Below are 25,011 nucleotides of genomic sequence, written 5' to 3' on the forward strand. Positions count from 1 at the left end.
TTCGACAGATCCAAATACAGGCGCCTGTTCAAGAGATACAGATGCCTAACAATCCAGGGATGCAAATGGCTCAAGCACCACAACCAGTGGCACGCATAGAGCCACCAGCCCAACAGGTCGAACCAAACCCTGGTATAGTTTTGGTAAATAGAAACCAAAATGCTGATGAAGTAATAGGGAATATTCAACAAAACCGTTTCGATAGGCAGAATAACCTGGCCCAAATGGTCGAAACAATTTTAGTACAGAATGGTTTGAACTTGGGCGTACACAGGCCCAATTTTGTGTCTCCATTATCTGAGTATGTGTTACAAACAGAGTTACCAAGGGGTGTGAAAATCCCTAAGTTTACTAAGTTTGCAGGAGAGACGAATGAGTCCACTGTCGAACACATTGCTAGATATTTGGTCGAGGCAGGGGACTTGGCTAATAATGAAAATTTAAGAATGAAATATTTCCCTAATGCCTTAACTAAAAATGCTTTTACATGGTTTACAACCCTTCCTCCTCATTCCATACATAATTGGAACCAATTGGAAAGGATTTTCCATGAACAATTCTATATGGGACAGTCCAAGATAAGCCTTAAAGAGTTAGCCAGCGTTCGACGTAAGGCACCTGAATCAATTGATGATTATTTGAACAGATTCAGACTCTTAAAGGCAAGGTGTTTCACCCAAGTCCCCGAACATGAATTAGTCGAAATGGCTGCTGGTGGCCTAGACTATTCGATTAGAAAGAAATTAGATACCCAGTATTTAAGGGATATGGCTCAATTGGCTGATAGAGTTCGACAACTCGAACGATTGAAGGCTGAAAAGGCTAGAAATTCTAAATTCCATAAGAGGGAAAAGGTTGCATATATCGAAACCAATGACAGTGACCAGGAGTTCGATATTATTTATGAAGATATCGAAGACAATGAGGTTGATGTAGCCGAATTAAAACCTGGACCTCCTTATGTTTGTAAATTCCTTAAACCTTCCAATGGAAAAAACCCTGTTGAATCTAAAAATGATAAGTTTGTGTCTAAAACTTATACATTTGATATAACTAAATGTGATGAAATATTTGATTTATTAGTCACAGATGGCCAAATTGTTGTTCCTAAGGGTTTGAAAGTACCCCCAATCGAACAACAGAGGAAAAGGGGTTATTGTAAATTTCATAATTTCCTTGGCCATAAAACCTCACGTTGTGTTCTTTTCAGGGATTTGGTTCAAAAGGCTCTTAACGAAGGGAGGCTCAAATTTGGTGAAAAACCAAAGGTTGCCCAGGCAAATGCTGAAACATCCAAGGTTGCTGAAACTCTCTATGCGGAGCCCCAGGAAATAATGATGGTCGAAGCAATGGAGTTGTCTCAGGTGCAAGTTCAGGGCATATCTGAAGAGGATTACAACGAGCAAATGAAGGTTGTATATCCTCAGGCTGAGGAGGATTTAATTGATTTCTTGAACAGATGCAAACTCGAAAACAAGATTGTGATGCTCTGCCCTCGCTGCAGTGCAGTATGTGATAGGGAGGCTACTGAGGGCCTCAAAAAATACCAAGTTGTTAACAAGGGGGCAAAGCAGAACCAACGTTTCGATAAAGGCAAAAGGGTTATGGTGCAGTCGAACACTAATCAGAAGTCTGGTCGAAGGAATACTTTCGCTCCTCCTGGTTCAGTTCCGGTCGAAAAATGGATGCACCAGGGACTCATAAGGTTTAACAAAGGGGCCATGGAAGTAGGTGGTTCGAGTGGAACGAAGCAAATTGGCCCACAGGAGGCTAATAGGTACTCTTATAGGAACAATTACAAAGGAAATAATCCTATGACGAGGACCCAATGGCGCAGGTTCCAGCGTCAGAAGAAATTGGCCCAACAGAATCTGCAAACGGGCCAGTATAAAGAAGTGTCTAGGAGGCCAGTAAAAGAGAGACTCCTGTCTCCAGTGGATGAAGATAAGATGGAGGATGAGGATCTACTGGATTCTGAACCAGACTTTGATGTCATTTGTGTGGTATCTATCTTGCCATCTGAATATGATGTCCAGTCTGAAGTTACTGAGATCGAAAGTGAGTTCGATCATTTTGATATGGCTGACCCAAAGCCAGTATGTTACTATGTTATGAACAATGGCTGTGTGGAAGAACAATTAGCTTATTTCGAAAAGCCAGATTTTCAGATGAAAAGTCATCTCAAACCTCTTTTCATCAGAGCAAAAGTTGAAAATATTGGCATCAACAAAGTGCTCATAGATGGAGGAGCGGCTGTTAACTTAATGCCTCGATCTATGCTTCACAAGATCGGGAAACATGACACTGATCTATCTGCTCATAACATTGTGCTTTCGAATTATGAGGGTAAAACTGGCTATTCTTTGGGAGCCATTCAAGTAGATGTTGCTGTAGGCAGTATAGTTCGACCAACTCTATTCCTGGTGATACAGTCTAAGGCTAATTTTAACTTGCTATTAGGAAGGGAATGGATTCATGGAGTTGGGGCTGTGCCATCTACCCTCCACCAGAAACTCATTATCTGGAGGGAAGATGGGATTGTTGAAAATATAGAGGCAGATCAAAGCTTCTATAAGTCAGAGGTTGATAATGTTACTGCACAAACCTTTGACAAAAAGTTGGCTAACATAGCACCTTGTGGTGACAAGGAGGCTATTTTCGAATCAAGTGATAATGTTATCCACTCTGTCAAACTCCATCCTACCTATGGGTTTATATGGGAGAGGGAGGAAATTGATGCTGTTCCCTCTGAAGATGGAGTTATTCCACCAACTGGGTGGAATATATATGAAGATTAATATGACTGAGGCCGCTGCATGGGCCAGAATTACGGCTTATATGGCCGAAAATAGACTAAATACGGCCTTTGAGGCTGAATCTCAACAAAATATGGCAGTTGAAGCCAAGATCGAAGATCATGAAAACAAAGAAACAAAGGATCGAAGACTGGATTGCATTTATGACGATGAGCCGCTGGGTTTTGAGAAAAATCCCATAAGTGAGGCGCCAAAGATGCAGGCTCAAGATCCTTTGGAAGAGGTCGACATTGGAGATGGCTCGATAAAAAGGCCAACCTATATCAGTGCCAATATCACCTCAAGTTTAAAAGAAAAGCTGGTGCCTCTTCTCAGAGAATTTAAAGACTGTTTTGCTTGGGATTACCACGAAATGCCTGGGTTAAGCAGAGAAATGGTCGAAATGAAATTACCGATTAAGGAGGGAAAAAGACCAGTAAAACAACTACCAAGAAGATTCGCACCAGAAATCATGTCCAAAATTAAGGAAGAGATCGAAAGACTGCTGAGGTGTAAATTCATCAGATCTGCCAGGTATGTCGAATGGTTAGCAAATATAGTCCCTGTCATTAAAAAGAATGGAACTCTTAGAGTATGCATAGATTTTAGGGATTTAAATAATGCTACACCTAAAGATGAATATGCTATGCCAGTAGCGGAAATGTTGGTAGATTCGGCAGCTGGCTTCGAATTTTTAAGCATGTTAGATGGTTATTCTGGTTATAACCAAATTTTTATTGCTGAAAGTGATGTGTCAAAAACAGCGTTTCGATGCCCAGGTGCTTTAGGCACTTATGAATGGGTGGTTATGCCCTTTGGGTTGAAAAATGCTGGGGCCACTTATCAAAGGGCCATGAATTTCATGTTTCATGATTTTATTGACACATTTATGCAAGTTTATATTGATGATATAATCATCAAATCCTCTTCAGAAGATAGCCATTTGGACTACCTTAGGCAATCTTTCGAACGAATGAGGAAACATGGATTAAAAATGAATCCATTAAAATGTGCTTTTTGTGTGCGTGCAGGAGACTTCCTTGGTTTTGTGGTGCATAAAAAAGGCATTGAGATAAATCAAAACAAGACAAAGGCTATTCTTGAGACGAAGCCTCCTTCGACCAAAAAACAGCTTCAGTCTTTGCTAGGAAAAATCAACTTCTTGAGGCGATTCATTTCGAATCTAAGTGGCAAAGCTCAAATTTTTTCGCCATTACTTCGAATCAAGAAAGATGAACCATTCAGATGGGATGAAGTGCATCAAAAGGCTTTCGATGAAATTAAAGAATATCTGATCAAGCCTCCTGTGTTAATGCCTCCTAGTCGAAACAAGACTATGAAGTTGTATATTGCTGCGTCTGACAAGACCATTGGTAGCATGTTGGCTCAGGAAGATGATGATGGCATAGAACATGCAATTTATTATCTTAGTCGTGTACTAAATGATGCAGAAACTAGATATACTGCCATAGAAAAACTTTGTCTTTGTTTGTATTTTTCTTGTGCAAAACTTAAGCAATATATAAAGCCTGTTGATGTTTATGTGTATTCTCATTATGATATTATTAAGCACATGTTGTCAAAACCTATTTTACACAGTAGAATTGGAAAATGGGCTTTGGCATTAACAGAATATTCTTTAACGTATAAGCCTTTGAAATCTGTTAAGGGTCAAATTGTGGCAGATTTTATTGTAGATCACTCAGTGATCGAAATGCCGCAAGACTATGTCGATACAGAGCCTTGGATTTTATATTTCGATGGTTCGAAACACAAACATGGAACTGGAATTGGAATTTTAATAATATCCCCCAATAAAGTTCCAACTGAATTTAAATATAGAATCAAAGGGCTTTGTTCTAATAATGAGGCTGAGTATGAGGCTCTAATTGCAGGCCTTGAAATTTTAATTAGCTTGGGGGCAAGAAATGTTAACATAAGGGGTGATTCAGAACTAGTGTTGAGACAATTAACACAAGAATACAAATGTGTTAATGAACACTTAGCAAAATATTTTGTTATGGCAAGTTCTCTTCTGAATCATTTCGATTATATTAACATTGAGCATATACCTCGACAAGAAAACCAAGAAGCAAATGATTTAGCCCAAATAGCTTCAGGGTACAAAATGTCGAAGGAAAAGTTAACTCAGTTGATCGAAATAAAAGATAAACTGGGATTACCAGAGCCATTAAGCACTAAATTGCCAATGCCAAAACTTGTGGGGGCAAGTACACCACAAAATAATGAAGATGAAAGCATGGATGATCTCCAGGGAAAAATTCAAATTTTGGCCATTGACAATATGTTGGATAATGATTGGAGAAAGTCCATTGTTGAATATTTGGAAAATCCAATAGGTAATGTGGCTCGAAAGATCAAATATAGGGCTTTAAATTACGTGATTATGGGAAATGATTTGTTTAAAAAGACTGCAGAATGAGTGTTGTTGAAATGTCTAAGTGAATCAGAAGCATACTTGGCAGTTTCCCATGTTCACAGTGGGGCTTGTGGATCACATCAAGCAGGTCATAAAATGAAATGGCTTTTATTTCGACAAGGTTTGTATTGGCCTTCGATGTTAAAAGACTGCATAGAATTTGCTAAAGGCTGTCAGGAATGCCAAAAGCATGCAGGAATACAGCATGTACCTGCTAGTGAGTTACACTCCATAATCAAACCTTGGCCTTTCAGAGGATGGGCTTTGGACCTAATTGGTGAAATCAAACCTGCTTCTTCTAAGAACCAGCGTTATATTATAGTTGGTATCGATTACTTTACAAAATGGATCGAAGCAGTCCCTTTGCCAAATGTTGATCAGAAAGCAGTAATTAGTTTCATTCAAAATCATATTATTTATAGGTATGGTATTCCTGAAACAATTACCACTGATCAAGGTTCAGTTTTTACTGGACGAAAAATGCAAGAATTTGCCAAAGAAACTGGCTTTCGATTATTAACCTCAACACCATATTACGCGCAAGCAAATGGTCAGGTCGAAGCAGCCAATAAAATTGTAATTAACTTGATTAAAAAACACATTGCCCAAAAGCCAAGAAATTGGAATAAAACGTTAGATCAAGTTCTATGGGCATGTAGAAATTCTCCTAAGGAATCAACTAATACTACCCCATTTCGACTGACTTATGGGCATGATGCTGTACTTCCGGTCGAAATACATTTGCAATCAGCTAGGGTACAAAAACAAATGGACATTCCAATCGACCATTATTGGAAAATGATGTCAGATGAGTTGGTTGATTTAGATGAGGAGAGATTAAGAGCATTAGAAGTTTTGACTAAACAAAAAGAAAGAGTTGCTAAAGCTTATAATAAGAAAGTGAAGTCAAAAACTTTTAATGTTGGAGATTTAGTTTGGAAGGTTATTCTGCCCATGGATAGTAAGGATCGAGCCTTTGGCAAATGGTCCCCAAATTGGGAAGGACCGTTTAAAATAATTCAGATCTATTCGAATGGTGCTTATGAATTAGAGGAATTAACCCCTCAGAAACGTACTTTGAGCATAAATGGTAAGTATTTGAAAAAATATAAACCAACACTGCTCGAAGTTAAAATAAGCATAGAATAGGAAGAAATAATGGAAACATAAAAATGGCGATAACAGTAAATTGCCACGAAAGGGCATGTGTCAATATTACATCGAAAAGTAGAATCGAAATACAGAATTCGAAATAAAGAAATCATAAGTTCTACTAAGTCATGACCAAATCCTCATACAGCTTTTTCAAGGTGGTCATCTCTTTAGTTAAGACCTGGTCAGCACTCTCCATAACCCTTGCCTCATCTGCTACAGCTTGAGATGCGCTAAAGGCCTTCAGGCCTTCCCTCCCTTTTTCAGCAATCAGTTTCTGAATCGAGTTAGCGGCCTTCTCCTGGAGTTCTTTGCGTTTGGCCTGCTCTGTTACAATTTTCTGCCTTAGATCATCGACCTGAGACAGCAAATTCGTAATAGTTGCTTCCCAGGAGGAGATGTTATCATCACAGGCTTTGATCTCAGAAGATCCTTCTTTCGCCTCTTTGGTGAGACGTTCGACCTCATGTTGAGCAGCTCGGGCTTTCTCGAGCAGAAGGATATGTGCCTGTTTTTGGGCATCCAGTCTGGCGCTATTTTCGCGTTTTTTCTGCACAGTACTTGCAAATTGGTCAATGATGGCCTCGATTTGGATAACCTTGCCTAGAATCTCATCAGAGGTAAGGGGGTTGTGCAATTTCTTCAAAAAATTCAGGTGCCCAAAGGCAGCAGAGGGGTTCTCTTCAATGGATTTAAGCACATCTTCCCGTGCGTATTCCAGGGATAACTTCAAGAGCAGAGAATCTTGGCGTACTGAAGAATTTATTTCGGCATCAGATGAGGACGAAGCACCAGGAATCTTTTCGCTTGAGGTGTTGGCTTGACTTGTGTTCAGCAGGAGTCGAAGGGCTGCAGCAGGGTCTTCGTCTTGCATTTGGATGAATGTATCTTCTGCGATCCCTATGCTAGCGGAAAGCTTAGATGTTGAAGACGCTGGGTAAATGTCCGAACCTCCAGCTTCAGCCTCTTTTATGGCCTCTTCATCGAAAAAGTTTTCTTCGGATGAACTTTTCTGACTCGATCCATGAGGACTGCTGGGTCCAATGCCTTGACCTTCACCCTGTTCCTCAACATTCACTGCATCCGTCTCAGGAGCGGGAGATGTTCGAGCATGTGAGGGTATTTCTTCTACAGAAACATTTTGTTGTACCTAATTCGAATTATCATGGAAAAAGGTTAATAAATAGTTTCGTATAAGCTATGATTTAAAATACATTAAGAGGATGATACCTCGACGGCAGGTTGTTCTTGTGGTGAGTCCGGTTGATCGACAGGGTTGCCCATCTTAGCAATAGAAGGAGTAGCCTCTACTTCAGTGCCGTCAATATCGGTCGAAGGTGGTTGGACGTCAACAGGTTGATTGTCACCTTGTTCTTTTGAAGGCTTGGTCTTTTTCTTTTTCTTCTTGATTGGTTCACTACCCTCAACAGCCACAGAAGGTTCAGGCTCGACCTGCTTTACTTTCTTTTTCTTTTTAGGCATTTGAGCCTGGGAATTGCCTGCCTCTGTTTGTTCAGCAGACTTGGTTGAAGTCGCAGGTAACTTTCTTTTTCTTATAAGAGGTCTTTCCTCTTCTTCCTGCATTTCGAGGGTAAAGAATTGTCAGAATATAAACTCGAAAGAAAGCTATAATATTGACATTAGAAATAAAACTTGCATCTTTCTCTTCGTCTAATTCGACGATCGCATGCTTCGAGCGTTTCGAAGTCGTGGTAGTATCAATGCTATCATCTTTCTTTTGACTCTGAAAAATAAAGAAATATGAGGCAAGACGTTAAGAGTAAAAGATAAGTTCAGAAGAGTTACCTTTTCTTCTTGTTTCCCTTCTTGGATCTTCACCCCAATGGGTTTCTTGGGTCTCACATCAGCTCGAGACGTTTCAGCACTTTTCTTCGTCATGATTGTTTTGCCTGAAAGTAAGAATATTAGAAAAGGCAAAAATACATATCAATTTAGAAAGACAAAAGTAATTTAATACCTCGAGCTTGAAGGTTTGAGCGGATATTCTCGACCGTTGGTTGTGTAAAACCACTCTCAAGTCTGGAGATCATGATAGTAGTGTCTCCAACTGAACGGGTCGAATAATATTTCTCCCACCAGGTAACAAACCCCATGGTGCAGAAGTGGGAATGGTTGAACTCAAAAGGATGCAGGTTATAGTTTTCATCAAGAGAAATCTTCAAAAACTTCTTGAAAGTCTTTTCCGAAAGATTGGCCCCTCTTATGACGTCTCGAGGATCTTCGAACAAGCTTTTAGGACGGATTTGCGAGAGGCCAAATTGTCTTGAAACCAAATTAGGCTGGTATCCAACCAGGCCTAAATAATTCGATTGAACACCTGTACGACAAGACAGGATTTGAGGATTCAAGTAAAATGACCATATTTCGTTCACTTCTTCTTCATTGTCCGGATCGACAGCAGGAAAATAGTCAGTGAACCAGGCCGGACCAACCTCTCGACTAATGAATGGAGCATGTTGGGGAAGAAACTTGTCAAAGCTCAGAAAAATCCTCATGTACTTTAGGAACAACTTTTGTGAGTTTTGATCTAAGGTCTTGGGTGTTAATCGAAGTGCTCTCTGGCCTTCGATCGAGCGATTTGCAACTTCTTCAGCATAATCTTGTGGGATTATTAATCCCATTTCTTGTTCGAAAGTGGCATTAAGCCACAATTGGAGAAGCCACATAGGCCCGGACACTAAGAAGGAAGACCCATCCTTCGATTTCTTCAGATCATCGCATGCCTCACCAAGTGATTCGTATAGCACTGCTAACAAGAGGCGTCCAAACCCAAAGTTCCGACCTTCATGAATTTGTAATGCCATTGGAATAAATCTTTTGGCTACTTGCAAGGATTTTGTGCAGAAGACATAGTGAGATAGCCACAGAGTTAAGAAGGCTACGTGCTCTTCATCAGAGACCTCCTCTTCGACCGGTCCTTGGTGTTCAGCTATATATTTGGAAAAGGTATTCTCCTTATATACTAGCTTGATATTGTCACTAGAATTAGTGGGGTCATAAGTTTCTCCGCTAGGCCTAAGGCCTGTGAGGGCGGCTACATCTAAGAGAGTGGGGGTCATCATACCGCATTTGAATTGAAAGGTGTTGGTAGAAGACTCGAAAAAGTGCATAGCTGCTATCAGCATTTCTGGTCGATATTCAGGACCAGATCGAGAGAATTGTATCAAATCAAAGATGTCATATGTCTTCCAGAAATCCTCATATGCTTGTTCGACTCGATCAAGCCAAGGTAGGTAATCCCTATGGGCTATTGACGGGGCGGATCGAAAGAGTTTGTTGGGTTTGCTTAAACAATTAAAGTTGTAGGGCTCACTATCAAAAATCCTAGGTTCGCAAGTTGGGTAGCAGGGAAATACCTTGTTCATTTTACTCGAAAGTGATGCTTGGTCTGGCAGGGGTCCACCGAAAGCGTAAACTGTTCTTTCCACTGCGAAAGGGATCATCACCTCCGATTCCCAGGTTTCTGTGTGTTCGGCGTCACCATGTGGTTCTGGAACCACCTTTTCTCCATCAGTCCTGACTGTAAAATGGTGCCATTTCCCAGCAAACGGAACTGCTTGTCCTTGCGACATTGTAAGAAATCTGAAAAGGGATGATTTTCTCGTGAAGGGTTTGGTAGCTGGTGGAATCAGTGAGTAGGAGCTTGGATTCACGAAGAACAGTGGCAAAGTTCAGAGACACGGTGAGGTTGATGATGAAAGAAATAACAAGTATCTGAGAGTAAGAAGGTTTCGCCGGAAATAATGGAAGCAAAGAAGAAGAAAAGGTTTCGGAAGCAAAGAAGAAGAAAGGTTTTGGAAGCAGAGAAGCTGAAGGGGTTTTCTGGAGTTTCTGGCGCTATTTATGGAGTTTCACTTTTAAAAGGGAAAAACAATATAATAATAATCAAGGGTCAAAAATCAATCAAATCAGGTTTCCCTTCCGAATCCCCAGCGTTACACGTGTCCCACTCTGCCTAGAAAGGTGGAATTAATGATGGGTAGTGGGAGATCGAGGCAACGGTTACCAGCAAACGTGCCATCATGTCGCCGTTTCAGGAAAACTGTTAGAAGAAGAGAAAAAATGTCAACTTCTCATCTTCCTTCAATCTCGAATCGAAGCAGACATTTTTTGGGGGCAATTTGTTAGCCCATATTTTTGATGAGCTAAAAATATGCTCTAAATACGAATTTTGTTAGATACTGTTCGAATCGAAAAGACAAGAAGGAGGGCTTCGAACCATTGGGCGAGTCGAGCGGGCGTATGGTCGAGTCGAAGGCAATGCAGCAAGATTTCTGGACTTAGCGTAATTTTTGACAAAACTTCACAAAATCAGTTCGACTTCGAGCAATGTGGATAACCGTTCTAAGGAGCAGTTATGTGCATGCAAGGTGTACGTAGCAGGACACTTGGCGTTAGGATAATGTTCGACCGTTAGGGCAGTTTATTTTTAAATGTCTATATATAGCAGTTGTTAGTCAGATTTCGAGGTCGCAAATCATTTATACAAATCCTTATATACTCAAAGTACCCAGCGCAGAGAGAAACGAGTACGCAAGGAGAATGTATGTTTGTGAACCATTTTAAGTTTCTGTAAACTTTACATTTCGAATGCAATGCATGTTTCATTTCACTTTAAAATTCCTGTCTTTTAAATGGTTCATTCGATCGAATGAACTCGTTGATCCTTTAAATTCTGCAATTTACCTTTCCCTTGTCAGTTTACTTCCAGCATTTCGATTCTTTCGATGAACTCGTTGCAATGATGAACATTCAAAGCTTTTACATCTAAAGTGAACACACAATTGACATGCTCCTGAGATTCACTAGTCGATCTCGCAAGCAACTCGATTAGACTAGCGATTGTTTACCACATTTCAGCGTAAACAGTAACATATTTTTAGAGTCTTATTAACTAGTATTCTAAAGATATTAGTTAAAAAATAAAAGAAAATTTATTTAGTGTTAAAATTATAGGAAAATACTAAAAAAATCATAAATAATAATTTTTTTTGTTTTTCAATAAAAATATTTTTATTTTAAGTTTTTAATAATTTTTTTAAATATTGACTTACTTTTAAATATATTCTTTGTAATATTGATTAAAATTTATTAAAAATATACTATAAAATCACGCAAGATTCATTAAATAAAAAAATGAAATTCATTAAAAAATGTGATATTTAATAAATTTTAACTAGAATATATTGAAAAGAATATGCTACCAACTATTTTCTTGTTTCTTTTTCAAGTAGTCTAGGAAAATAATTAATAAAATTATCAAGAATGAGGATCCAAGAAAGATTGTATATAATACCTCACATTTTTTATAGGATGAGTATATAAGTCTCAAGTTCATCATTGCAATCCCATTTTTTTTAAAAACAAAAAATATGAAAGAAGGTGGTGGGAACGGAACAACGGGAAGAAGTCTAGGAAGTCGCCATTTTATTGTTTTTTTCTGGCATGAACATGTAACTAAACAGCTTCCCTCTTTCCGAACATGGCTCGAGTTCTCTTGTGAAATGTGATTTGATAACTTCATCTTTAGTCACTCAGATAAACAAGATCAAGGAACGTGCATGCGTTTACAACAGGGATAGTGACATTTGAACATTTCACATTTTTTTTAAGAAGACAATTAAGGTATGAGGAAATTTGATTAAAAACCTAAATAAGTTGTGGGCAACATGATTAGTTTGCTGCTGTACATAACTCACCAGTGAGTTAGAGAAACTAATTGATTAAAACTTGTAAATAAGAGCTACCAGTGAAATTATTGTATAATCTGTCTTCTATAACTTTAGCGTTCATCTCGATATCAATATTCTGAAAATTTTGATTCTTTATCCACGTAAGAGCATGCAATAAGCTCTCTGCTACCGCTTTTGCGGATAGCAATTCGTCCAAGTTGTTCTTGCTACCATGAAGTGACCCCATTCGGATAGCTTCCACACTTTTATACATCTAGTATAATACTCATATTTTTTTTTATCACATTATATTGTATTTATATTTTTCTCTTCTTTTTGTAGCGTCAAATAAATGTTATGGGTGTGCAAGAATGTTTTTTTTTTGTTTTTATTTATTTATTAAGAAACATAAAAAGATGCAATAAAAATAGATTTTATTAATCCGAGAATTAATTTGGGATGCCTAACTTTTAACTTATATAGTCAACATACTTTAACGATTTAGATTTGGGCCTAAATTCTAATCATTTATTGGTAGTATTTGTTTGTCATAATGCCTCTAACGATTTGATCGGTGGCTGCTGGTAAGGCAAATTAAGCTGTACGGCCATATATGATATGGCTCAAGCTGTTAAAGAATCAACCATTTAATTAATGATCGGTTACTAACCTAACATCATGTTAGGTGTTTATGGCGTTTTTTCTTTTCAAAAGGAAGCTACGATTTCCAGCTTCGCTTGTCTATGTAGCTCTATCCAAAATCCCTTACTTCTCTAACAGAAAGGTGTTAGGATTACAAGAATCCCTTTGTTTTGTCAGGTTGGCTAGCTTGCTCTAGTTCTTGTACCATGATTCATTTTGCGTTGTCAGAACGTCTCTTTTTGACTTTGAATTCTGCTTTCAGATGTTAATTATCATATTTCATATATAAATATCATATTCATTGATTTAATTTTTGCTTTATAGGTTATAATTATTGAAATGTAGTACTTCAGATCCAAACCCTATAGTACCCACTAAAATGACAGGAACATAAGTCATACTAAGAAAATCATCGAGCCCGCGTGGTTTGTGCATCGATTGCAGACATGATGTGCCCACAAGATTAAACAAATCAATTGCACATTTACATAATAATTATGACATATATATATATATATATATATATATATATATATATATATATATATATATATATATATTGATTACAGGGAAGTTTTGATTGTAAAGTATGTCAAAGATGTTGGTCATTCAGTAGTATTTAGTAATTTATTTAGCAGCATCTCATTTGTCAAGAACATATGTTTTATATATATTTCATTTTTATTGCCATTGCACTACACTTTGGCAGCAGCTATGATTATACTCACAACAGATTGTCATGTAGCTTTCTGCTTGCTGTTTTCTTACCCCTTTCTTTCTCATTGAAAATTTTCTATTCCCCTTTTCGTAAAAAAAAAAAAAAACAATTTGAAGTTATAAATTGAGAATGATCGACTTCATGGGTTTGTAAAGATAAAGGCAAAGACTTTAAATAAGATTCTACAAAATTTTATAATGCATGCTGTTTTAATGTTTTGAGTTTATTTCATCCCATGAAAAACTTGTATTAAAAGTTTTTTTTCCCCACACGTTATATTATATTTGATGAACTAATTGAAAAATTAGCTGAAAATTAAAACTAATTAATAACTTAAAAGTTAACTAGTGAATAATAAGTGTTTACTTAAAATTATCTATTAAAATAATTAAAAAATGTAAAATTATATAAATCATAAAAATAATAAAATTTTACCTTAAATAAAAAAAATTAAAAATCAAATATAATAAATGTTAAAGACAAAAAAAATATAAAAAGTTAGAAACTTAAAATGTTATTGTAAGTCTTAAAAATACTAAAAATTATTAAAAAAAAATTGTTTATCAAATAGTAAAATAAATTTTTTAATTAGTAAAAAAATTAAAAATGAACTGATAATGTCAAATACAGTCTAACTACTTATGCTATTAATTGTCCAGTCCACATATCCTCATGAGTCCGTTTCTCTTCTTTATTGTTAAGAAGAAATTAGTCAAAAAGTAACCTACATATATATAGGTGTCTGTTTCTGCATTTTGTATGTCCAAGTTTGAAAAAAAGGCTCTAGCATTTAGTTCGTACATGCTTTAGCTGGTAGAATATTTTCTCTAGAAAATATTAGCCAGGCATGTTTATGCCGAGAATTAGATGAAAAGGAAAGCTTTTTGTCTTGGAGCTTCACATATATTATTGCACACACTTAAAATAATTAAAGAAAAATTATATTTTTCTACATCAAATTTATATGATTTTTTGTGCAACAAAAAAAAAGGCTTATCAGAAGGTTTCTGGTCTGATTAACCCGGACAAACTTGAACTTACTTTCACCCAAAATCAATGTATCCATGGATATATACTAATCTTGATCTAAAGCTGAATGAAATATGTTAAAAACTTAAAATAAACCTGGCCAAAATAAATTTAACTATTTTAGCATTCTTAATTTCACCCGATGATGCTGCTATCTTACAGGCATTATCCCACGCCATTGTGGTTTTATTTCTTCCTTTTTTTTTTCTTTCCCTTTTTTACTTGCAAACTATATAAACCTATTCCTACAGACATAATTCCAGTGGTAAGAGTTTGTATCATGATCTAAACTTCTACTGTACAAATCTTCCGCACGATCGAGTTTCCAACAGTTTAAAAATTTTCCTTGTTTCAGATTTCCCAAAATGCGTGTGCCCAAAATCCATATGGGCAATTTTATTGTTCATATTTCAGACCATATAAGTTTTGTGTAAGAAATTCATTTTGTTAAATAATGATAATGAATATGCATAATTGCATATGGGCATATGGCTTTTCTAATTAAGTGTCTCCTATTACCTGGCTATACCTACATTTTGTTTCATTAATAAAATCTCTGCTTTTTTAGTGAAAAAGTTATACTATACTATTATTTAAGTCAGAACAATTACGGAAGTTAAAAATAAGTAACTTATCTATGCAAACCTATAACTAACGGATCGAAATAGTTAGAAACACCTACTATCATTAATTGCATACAAAGTATATATTTAAATTTGCAACAGATCTATCGACTGTCTACATCTTTTGTTGTTTATAACTCGAATACCATATATATTTACATATTCTACCAAAGCGCGCGTTATTGGAAAAATTACTGTATATTATTTCCAAGTTCGAACGTGCTTATTGAAATTATTCGTCTACGTTGAAAAATTCATCCACATGGAGCATGCATAATATAAACCCAAATTACCTTTAATTTAAAGAGGAACAGACGAATCCCGTTGAATATAGTATACTCACAAGAATTATTCTAAGAGGCACGTATTGAAACACATGCAACGCAAAAAATTATTTTATGCATCCTTTTTCTTTAAAAAAAATGAAAATGGGTAGGATAAGCGTCACGAATGTTCTCTGTTTTCACTATAATCAGATTTAGCACTTAATTTTGAGCCCTTAATTGTACTTATTTGACTCATCCTCATCAAGATCTGGTCTTCAACTGAATGTTTCAAGTGGCCAACTGAGAGACTAACCACCTCTCATTTTCTGTCTCTCTCTCTCGCTTTTTTAGTTTTTTTTCTTCTTAAAAACCAAACACCCGAAAATATTAGTCGTTTAGTTTGACCATATCTCATTCTGGGTCAGGGTCTCACATTTGATTTTCAAAGATAACAAAATCATTGCCATCGGTTTAGAAGATTTATTAGCTACTTGGATCTGGTAAACAATAGTAAAATATTACTAGCTTAAAACAGGAAATTCATTAAATAATTTAGTTCAGGTACCAAATTTGAAAATTTATATGGTAGAACCTGGTTTGGCCTTTTGTGATCCAAATTACACCAAAAATTTAAAATTTAAATAAAAGAAAGAACATTCGCAGCCTTTTTACGTTTTGTGATTACGGTCAAACTATGATAATTAAACCCATTTCTTACGTACGTATGGTTACGCTGCTTCTACCGATGAGGTACACGTGGATGTGGCGGTGGCTAATAGAAAACTTTTCTAGTTTGTTACTGAACTTATCACATTGCGATTCCTTTCCCCGAAAGTCCTTTTGGTCTATTCATTGTTTGTGCAGAAGGCCCTGTTTGGTTCAACCATTATCCAACAAACAAAATTCAGTTTCATTTTTTTAAAATTGATAAATATTAATTGTTAGCTTGAAATTTTTTGTCAGTAGACAAATCGAATCCATTTTTTTAAATTATCCAATCAATTTTATATCTCCCAAAATTCAATTCCATTCACAGGTAATTAAAGAAAAAATTTGTTTTCGACATGATTCTTAATTATTAGTAAAACATTAGTACGTAGTTAACCAATAACATGTCATTTTTTTTTTGTCTTTTTGAAATTTAAGGAAACATCAATTCATCCGCCTACATTTTTATTTTTTGATGTAAATAAAATGTTTACAAGTGAAACAATTTGTTTTTAATTAAGAAAATTAAGAGTATTCAAAACTAATTTATGAGTTATCAATAAACGAACTACTACATGTTTTTAACAGCTCAATTTGTTTTTCCTTTTTCATGCAAATTATTCACTCTATTTGCCTACACAAGCGGGTGTTAGTTTCTAACACCGCAACTTAATGTAAGATAACGTTGTTGCAATGGACAAGCTTCTTAAACAAGGTTCCAGTGTAATTTTGCATGTGCAATAATGATCTCTAAATAGCTAAAACTAATTAAAAAACAGAGTTTAATAAACTATATTGTCCTTGTAATTTTTTTAACCAATCAGTTTTTTTATCTAAATTCTAAGATAATTATTATAAAAACAAATAAATTTACAATATATAGGGATTTATAATTGTATGATCATATAATAACCTTTACACTCCAATATTTCTATTGTTTAATCTTAAAAAGATAAAACCAAATTTACAATGAATTTATATTTTAAAAATTAAAATCAGAAATAAAAGTTTATCTGATGAATAAACAACTTGTAGACATCACACAAAAATAACGATGGCATATTAATATTGTTTTATCTCTATCAGCACAAACTTTTTTGTTTTAATCTTTACTTAAACATTTCACATTCTAGTTTCTATGTTTTTTTGGGGAAGTTTTACAGAAATAAAAATTAACAACAGGAATTAAAACATGAAATAGTTGCTTAACAACAACTAAAACGTAGAGTTTTTAATGTAGATATAAAGATTAGAAAAATAATAAAGCCTTAATTAATTTATAAAGGAGAACCAAACAGAGACCAAAACCAAAAAAGATTTCAGAGGTTGAACACAGAAAGAAAGAAATGTCTTTGCAATGCAGTTTCAAGAGTCCACAACTACTCCCTAAAAGTTGCCACCATATTATACCTTCTTCTTCTTCTTCTTCACTCTTCTCCACGTAAACCAACTCTGCCAATGAAGCAAAAAAAAGCACCGCAACATTTTCCATTCTTTTAATTAAATGAAAACACCACCTTCCTCCTCCGTCAACCTCTGTCTCGCCGTCGCCGTCGCCGCAGTACTCATACTCTCTCTGGTACCCTCATCCCATGGTTTTGGCTCCGGCGCCACCCTGGCCCTCTCCGACTCCTCTTCCACCGTGTGCGCCGTCGTAGCATCCGAGTCCACGCGCCGCATTGAGTGTTACCGTCAGGGGCAGGTAGTTCCCATCGCTCCCAACGTTAGTTTTTCGTCAATTTCCGGTGGGAGGAACTACTTCTGCGGCATAAGGTCCAGCAACTCGAATCTGCTTTGCTGGAACACAAGCTCTTCCTTCGAGAGGAGAAGGCTTTACAACGACAGTTCTGTTCCATTGGAGAATCTCGCCGTCGGGGACACCCACGTTTGCGCCACCGCGGTGGGTGATGGCACGGTGCGGTGCTGGAGAACCGGTAACACGTTTCAAATTGTATCTGGGTCTGATCAATTCGCTTCAATTTCATCTGGGTCTGGCTTCTCTTGCGGAATTTTGAAGAATGGTTCTCGGGTTCGGTGCTGGGGAGACACTAATGTTTCGGAACAGATTGAGAATTCGTTTCGGAACATTTCCATGTTGAGTCTTGTCGCAGGTGGTTCGCATGTTTGTGGGTTGAACTTAACTGGGTTTTTGGTGTGCAGAGGAAGTAACGGTTCTGGACAATTTGATATTCCTCAAGGTGGGGCTTTTGAGTATTCTGGGTTGGCACTTGGTGCTGAGCATGGTTGTGCGATTAGAGAGTCGAATGGTTCGGTTGTGTGTTGGGGTGGAAATGGGCAATTCTCGGTGAGTAATGTTACAGAAGGAGTTTCCTTTGAGGTAATTGTTTCTGGTTCTAACTTTGTTTGTGGATTGACAACAAACAATTTGACAGTGGTGTGTTGGGGTCCTGGTTGGTCTAATGGTTCAAGGTTTGAGCTTCCTTTGCCTCGTGTTCTTCCAGGGCCTTGTGTTCAATCTTCTTGTGGAGAGTGTGGTTCGTATCTTAATTCTGAATTTCTATGCTCTGGCTCTGGTAACATTTGTAAGCCAATGACATGTAGGCCTCAAACAACGGTTCCACCGCCCCTACTGCCATCACCGCCACCACCGTCTCCGTCTCCACCGCCACCACCGTCACTAACCTCGCCATCGCCATCTCCATCTCGATCGAAGACCTTGACAAGGGGGTTATTGGCTTTTGCTATTATTGGTTCAGTGGGAGCTTTTGCTGGAATATGCACAATAGTTTATTGCCTGTGGAGTGGAGTTTGTTTTGGGAAGAAGAAAGTCCACAATTCTGTGCAGCCTACAATCACAAGAGGTAGCAGTGGTTCAAATGGTGGGGGTGCTTCCAATAATAGCAATTCTTCGATATCATCTATGATTATGCGTCAGACTTCAATAATAATGAGGCGGCAGAGGAGTGGAACCTCATCAACGAAGCATCCAGACAGGGCTGAGGAGTTCACTCTAGCTGAGCTTGCGGCAGCCACCGACAATTTCTCACATGAAAACAAGATTGGTGCTGGAAGCTTTGGTGTTGTGTACAAAGGAAAACTCACGGATGGTCGCGAGGTGGCAATCAAGAGGGGTGAAACCGGGTCCAAGATGAAGAAGTTTCAAGAGAAAGAGAGTGCATTTGAGTCTGAATTGGCCTTCTTGTCGCGTCTGCACCATAAGCACTTGGTTGGGCTGGTTGGGTTCTGTGAAGAGAAAGATGAGAGGCTCTTGGTGTATGAGTACATGAAGAATGGGGCTTTGTATGATCATTTGCATGACAAGAACAATGTGGAGAAGGAAAGCAGTGTGTTGAATAATTGGAAAATGAGGATCAAAATTGCTTTGGATGCTTCCCGGGGAATAGAATATCTTCACAATTATGCAGTTCCGTCTATTATTCACAGAGATATCAAGTCTTCCAACATTCTTCTCGATGCTACTTGGACGGCAAGAGTATCTGATTTTGGATTGTCTTTGATGAGTCCAGAACCTGACCGTGATCACCGACCAATGAAGGCAGCGGGAACCGTTGGATACATTGATCCCGAGTACTATGGTCTAAATGTGTTGACGGCAAAGAGTGATGTGTATGGTCTTGGAGTTGTATTGCTTGAACTTTTAACAGGAAAGAGAGCTATATTCAAGTATGGAGAAGATGGAGGCACCCCATTGAGTGTGGTGGACTTTGCAGTGCCTTCTATTTTGGCCGGAGAATTAGTGAAACTTTTGGATCCAAGGGTTGAACCACCCAACGTGACTGAGTCCGAGGCAGTGGAATTAGTCGCCTACACAGCCATTCATTGTGTGAATTTGGAAGGGAAAGATAGACCAACCATGGCTGACATTGTGTCCAATTTGGAGAGGGCTTTGGCTATTTGTGAGAGTAGCCATGACAGCATTTCCAGCGGTACTATCTCTGTTGTTTCAGAATGATATTGTCCAACCCCAGCAAAGGGGACAAAATATTGAAAATTTTGTGAATTCTTATTGATTCTTTCTCAATTTCATAACTTCATTGATTTTTTCTGGTATATTATATGGGTATACTCTGCCCGTAAAGATTAGGGAAATCATCTTAACATTACGCAGCAGTATTTCAGATTGTAGAATTTTGCGAAATATGATCCATTTACGACTATATGTAAATCATCTAACACTTACATAATATTTTGGCAATTCAATTTTAGACAACGTATTTGCACGACATGACATATTAGAGTATTATTAATGCCTGATTCATGTTTATGCGTGTAAGATCATGCTCGTTTTTTTTTCTTTCAAATTTTCATTTTGTCTGTCTAAATTTGGGGTATTCGTCTTATCATTTTTTGTACTTTTAATTAGTGCACCTTAGGATTCAATTAGGAAGGAATGAAGTAATTAACTATTATTAGAGAAATTAACGATTGTTATTATGTAAAAATATTTATGTTTATACATAGTGGCCAGAAGGTACTTTGACAAACATGCAGTTATTTAATCCCATTCAGACTAGGAACTGAGTAGGAAGCTACTAAGAGTTTAAAATGTGAACCCATGTGGGGAACTTTGCTGAAGAAAGTGAATAAGAAGTTTGTCTTTTAGAGCATGAAAAACACAGAAGTTGCGGTCACAAATAGACTCTATTTTTGTCTCTCTTTGAAAGGTCGATGCTGACTTCCGCGTTGACGTTGGGCACATGTTTGAAGGAAGGCAACGAAACACCAAATTAAACAGCGGATTGATAAATGCATATTAATTGCTTCTTGATTACACGGCAGGGATTGTGTAATGACTCACCCACGAGCTTTGAATTGCCCAGTCTCTGTTTTTCTAATCTATATCTAGAAGACCCGGTCTTAGAATTTGTTCTTGTTTATCAAACAAATAATTCCACTATATATAATTTTGTCTCTTCCATAACTACTGACAAATCAACATATGCTCAAGTTAAGTTCCATGAGCTAATGAGTTATAAGTTATTGTGATTCAAGTTACCTATCTTGAGATAACTGTTTCAAATATTTAAAGAGACATTTTTAAAAAGTATAAAAATTATTTCAGTGGTGTTATTTGGTGCGAAAGAAAGCATGCACCAAACATACAAACGGTTAATTAGATATTTTTTAAGTAAATATATTAATTCAAAAAATAAAGATATCAGTATTGCTATATGCTACCAACACTACTGGTTTTACTTTTTATTGACTAAGGATGACATCTAGGAAATAAATAATATTAAAAAATGGCTTAATTATACAACTGTTACTTAATTAAAATTAAAAAGTTGAACTAAATTCCTCGATTATTATAATCAATTAGGTCCTATAATTATTAAAAATATTATAATTATATAACTTCCGATAATTTCATGACAAAAATATCAATTTTAATACAAATTTTTAATATAAACGATGTAAAGCAAGATATTTTTGTATAAGGTGTTTATGAAACCAATGTAAAAATGATGTCCTTGTTAAGGTTTGAATTATTTAGAAACAATTTATTTTTTCAAAAGAAAAGTTTATAATCTTATTTTTTTATTGAATAATATTTGTAAAAAATATAGTATAACCTTATATTATTTTTATCATAAAAAATATTCTTTCAAAGTAAAATTTACGCAATTATGGTAAAATTTATTTTATATTTGGAATTTGGGACACATCTTATAAGAACCATTCTGGTGAAAGACTTGTAACCTTAATTCACCTGAGACATGCACCAATGATGGTGGGTCACATTATTCGCTAGTTTCAATGCACCAAACCAATGCAGGTTCTCGCTAGTTTCCTTGAATCGTTTTATCTTGCCTGCTATCTTCTCTTCTCAACGTTGGATTGGATCTTTGAATTTTTTTTTTATTCATAAATATTAGTAGTTAGTTTATCAGTTTTTTTTTATTTACTTGAAGCATTCGAATTTGTGACTTATTTATTTAATTTCTTCTATTACCTTTTATCATCAAATCAATTGTATCTCTAAATATAATGTGTTGAAAGCAAGCAGTGGATCTCCACAGGTCCTCCGCCAAAGCGCGTACAAATTCATAAAATGGATAGTGAATTGGTTGGGAGCATTGACATGAGCGATTTCATAGTTAATGCAACAAGTTTTAGTTGGGCGGTGGTCAGTGCGATAAGAAAAGATGACTATGGAATGACAAGTTTGGAAATATTAGAAAAGAGAGTTTCTATTATGCTCCTATTAATTTTAAGGGTGTTGATAGGGTTGATTTTTCGATCAATAGGAATTAAATTATATTATTTTGAAATTTAATGATAATTTTTTTATATTACAGTTTAGTCCTCTACAATCAAAATATTTTAAAAAAGAAATTAAACTTTTTAATTTCACAAAATTCACTCTCTTCACACACAGACATACCGTCTGTTGAATAACAGACCCAAATGAAGTACTCAAAAGTTTTCTCAAAAACCATTCCAAGCAACAAATCAAAAAGGAGAAAATTGGATTTTGAAGTGCTGCAGCACAAAACTCAGGTCAAACCAAGCACCCCATGAACCCACCCACCATCTCTGTTCGATGAAATACCCCCAACGAAGCACCCCTCACAATTTTCAGAAAAAATACTTCAAAAAGGAAGAAAAAAAAATGAACTTTGGAGCACTACAACACAATGGGTCGTCCCAAATTTTCTCAGAAAACAAACATAACAGAAAAAGATGGAAACCTGGCCAAGTAATTTGTGAAATTAAAAAGTTTAATTTCTTTTTTAAAAATATTTTGATTATACATGACTAAATTGTAATATACAAAAAAATTATCATTAAATTTGAAATAATAATATCACAGCATTAATACCCAACTTAACATAGACACGATAGAAACTCATTAAAAAAAACTAGATTGGTGGGTTAAAAAAAAAAAGGCTAAAAAGGCGGTGGAGGCAATTGCCCCAACGTCAATGAACGTGGAAGCTGCCCTAACATCAACCTTGTCTTGCCTCACACCTTCTTGGAAGATTCGCCCTGCATCAGCCTCTCTCTATATATGTGACATAATCGAGCATTAGGTCACCAAAGCACATATAAAAATCCATCCATCCATACTTTTACTGTTGATGCAATAAGCGTCGACAGTGGAAAAAGAAAGACATATTGAGAGTGAAATTTCAAGCATATATGGTGAATTCGGGAGCTTCCCCTGTCCATAGTTTTGCTTCAGCAGTGGACAATGCGATGGGTAGTATTGGTGGAGATTTGGGAGCATTTCACGTGCATGGTTTTGCTTCGGCAGTGAACAATGCCATGATTAGTACTAGTGGAAGTTTGGGAGCATTGCCTGTGTATGATTTTGCTTCAGCAGTGAACAATGCCATGAGTAGTACTAGTGGAAGTTTGGGAGCATTGCCTGTGTATGGTTTTGCTTCGGCAGTGAACAATGCAATGATTAGTACCAGTGGAAGTTTGGGAGCATTACCCGAGCATGGTTTTGCTTCGGCAGTGAACAATGCCATGAGTAGTACTAGTGGAAGTTTGGGAGCATTACCTGTGCATGGTTTTTCTTCGGCTGTGGACAATGCTATAAGAAGTAGAAGTAGAGCAGATTTGGGAAGATCCAGTTCCCCCGTGCATGGTTTTGCTATGGAAGATGTTTGTGGTTCATTCAGACTGGCAGAGCTTGTAGCAGCAACCAACAATTTCTCGCGTGACAACATGATTAGCCATGGCAGGATTGGCTTTGTGTACAAAGGCAAACTCTTTGATGGTCGTGAGGTGGCTATCAAGAGGGTTGGAACCAGTACTTCAAACATTAAGGAGTTTCAAAGCATTACACTTGGGCCTTTATTCTTGACCAATTGTCTACACCACAAGCACTTGGTTCGGCTTCTAGGGTTGTGTGAAGAGAAAAGTGAAAGGCTCTTGGTGTATCAGTACATGAAGAATAGAGCGTTGTATGATCATTTGCATGACAAGAACAATGTGGAGAAGGGTAGCACTATGTTGAATTCGTGGAAAATGAGGATCAAAATTTCTTTGGACGCTTCCCGTGGAATAGAATATATACATAATCATTTATATTCTATTCACGGAAATATCAAGTCCTCCAACATTCTTCTTGATGCCACTTGGACGGCAAAAGTATCTGATTTTGGGAAGGTATCAGCAGGAACTAGACATGTATTGACAGAAAAGAGTGATGTGTATGGGTTTGGAGTTGTACTGCTAGAGCTTTTAACGGGAAAGAAACCTATACTCAAGAATGAGGAAGATGGAAGCACCCGATTACATGTGATAGACTTTGCAGAGCCTGCTATTTTGGCTGGAGAACTGGTGAAAATTTTGGACCCAAGGGTTGGACCACCCGGTGTGAATGAAGTTGAGGCACTGGAGTTAGTGGCCGATACAGCTATCCATTGTGTGAAAAGGGAAGGGAAAGATAGACCAACCATGGCTGACATTGTGTTCAATTTGGAGAGGGCTTTGGCTACTTGTGGTAATGGCCATCGTAGCCCTGAGAAAATAATGGGATTATTGATAGCAATAACCAGATAACAGACTCATTGACCAAAGCCAGCAATATCAGTCACAGACCAAAGAGAGACGTGAAGAAGCCCAATTATCTGAAAGACTACTTGTAAGGAAGGCATATCCAGCAAGTTCCATTACTCTGCCCTGATTTCGTTATCGCAATTCCACTACACGTGTTTAGTTTGTTAATTCCAAATTGCAATTCTGTTATAACAGATTTAGAATAAGGCAAAGCTTTGTTACTCTATAAATATAGTTGAAATAAGAAATAAAGGGCATGAGAAGCTTATCTTAATTATGCAATTTTCTTTGTTTCTAGCTACCCTTACTTAGCAGCGTATCAACTGGTCCGACCTGCTGGACCAGAGGACAAGTTGCTTTGTTTGTGGGCTTGTTTGGGTCAAGTTGATGAAGCTCAATGTTGATGGTCGTAACACTCATGTCGACGAAGCTTAGCCTGTGCTAGCCAT

At 36.9% G+C, this 25,011-nt stretch overlaps 4 protein-coding genes across 4 annotated transcripts; 3 read left to right on the forward strand and 1 right to left on the reverse strand.

Annotated features, from left to right (window-relative positions):
• The first annotated feature begins 5,373 nt into the window (after positions 1-5,373).
• On the forward strand, positions 5,374-6,384 carry LOC114396196 (protein NYNRIN-like). Its single transcript, XM_028358104.1, has one exon. The coding sequence runs from the start codon at positions 5,374-5,376 to the stop codon at positions 6,382-6,384; it is 1,011 nt and encodes a 336-aa protein (XP_028213905.1).
• An 18-nt stretch (positions 6,385-6,402) lies between these two features.
• Positions 6,403-9,980, reverse strand: LOC114396197. The gene is made up of 4 exons (XM_028358105.1): positions 8,366-9,980; positions 8,194-8,297; positions 7,618-7,965; positions 6,403-7,537 (listed from the first exon to the last, which is right to left on the reverse strand). The coding sequence occupies exons 1-4, from the start codon at positions 9,978-9,980 to the stop codon at positions 6,509-6,511; spliced, it is 3,096 nt and encodes a 1,031-aa protein (XP_028213906.1). The 3' UTR covers positions 6,403-6,508.
• Positions 9,981-17,358: 7,378 nt separating this feature from the next.
• LOC114396739 (putative serine/threonine-protein kinase-like protein CCR3) lies at positions 17,359-20,253 on the forward strand. The gene has a single exon (XM_028358881.1). It carries the CDS (start codon positions 17,571-17,573, stop codon positions 19,998-20,000), a length of 2,430 nt encoding a protein of 809 aa, XP_028214682.1. The 5' UTR covers positions 17,359-17,570; the 3' UTR covers positions 20,001-20,253.
• A 2,938-nt stretch (positions 20,254-23,191) lies between these two features.
• Positions 23,192-24,565, forward strand: LOC114396198 (putative serine/threonine-protein kinase-like protein CCR3). Its single transcript, XM_028358106.1, has one exon. It carries the CDS (start codon positions 23,192-23,194, stop codon positions 24,563-24,565), a length of 1,374 nt encoding a protein of 457 aa, XP_028213907.1.
• Positions 24,566-25,011: the final 446 nt, after the last annotated feature.

The sequence above is a fragment of the Glycine soja genome, chromosome 18 (genome assembly GCF_004193775.1).
Source record: "Glycine soja cultivar W05 chromosome 18, ASM419377v2, whole genome shotgun sequence".
Taxonomy (NCBI): domain Eukaryota; kingdom Viridiplantae; phylum Streptophyta; class Magnoliopsida; order Fabales; family Fabaceae; genus Glycine; species Glycine soja.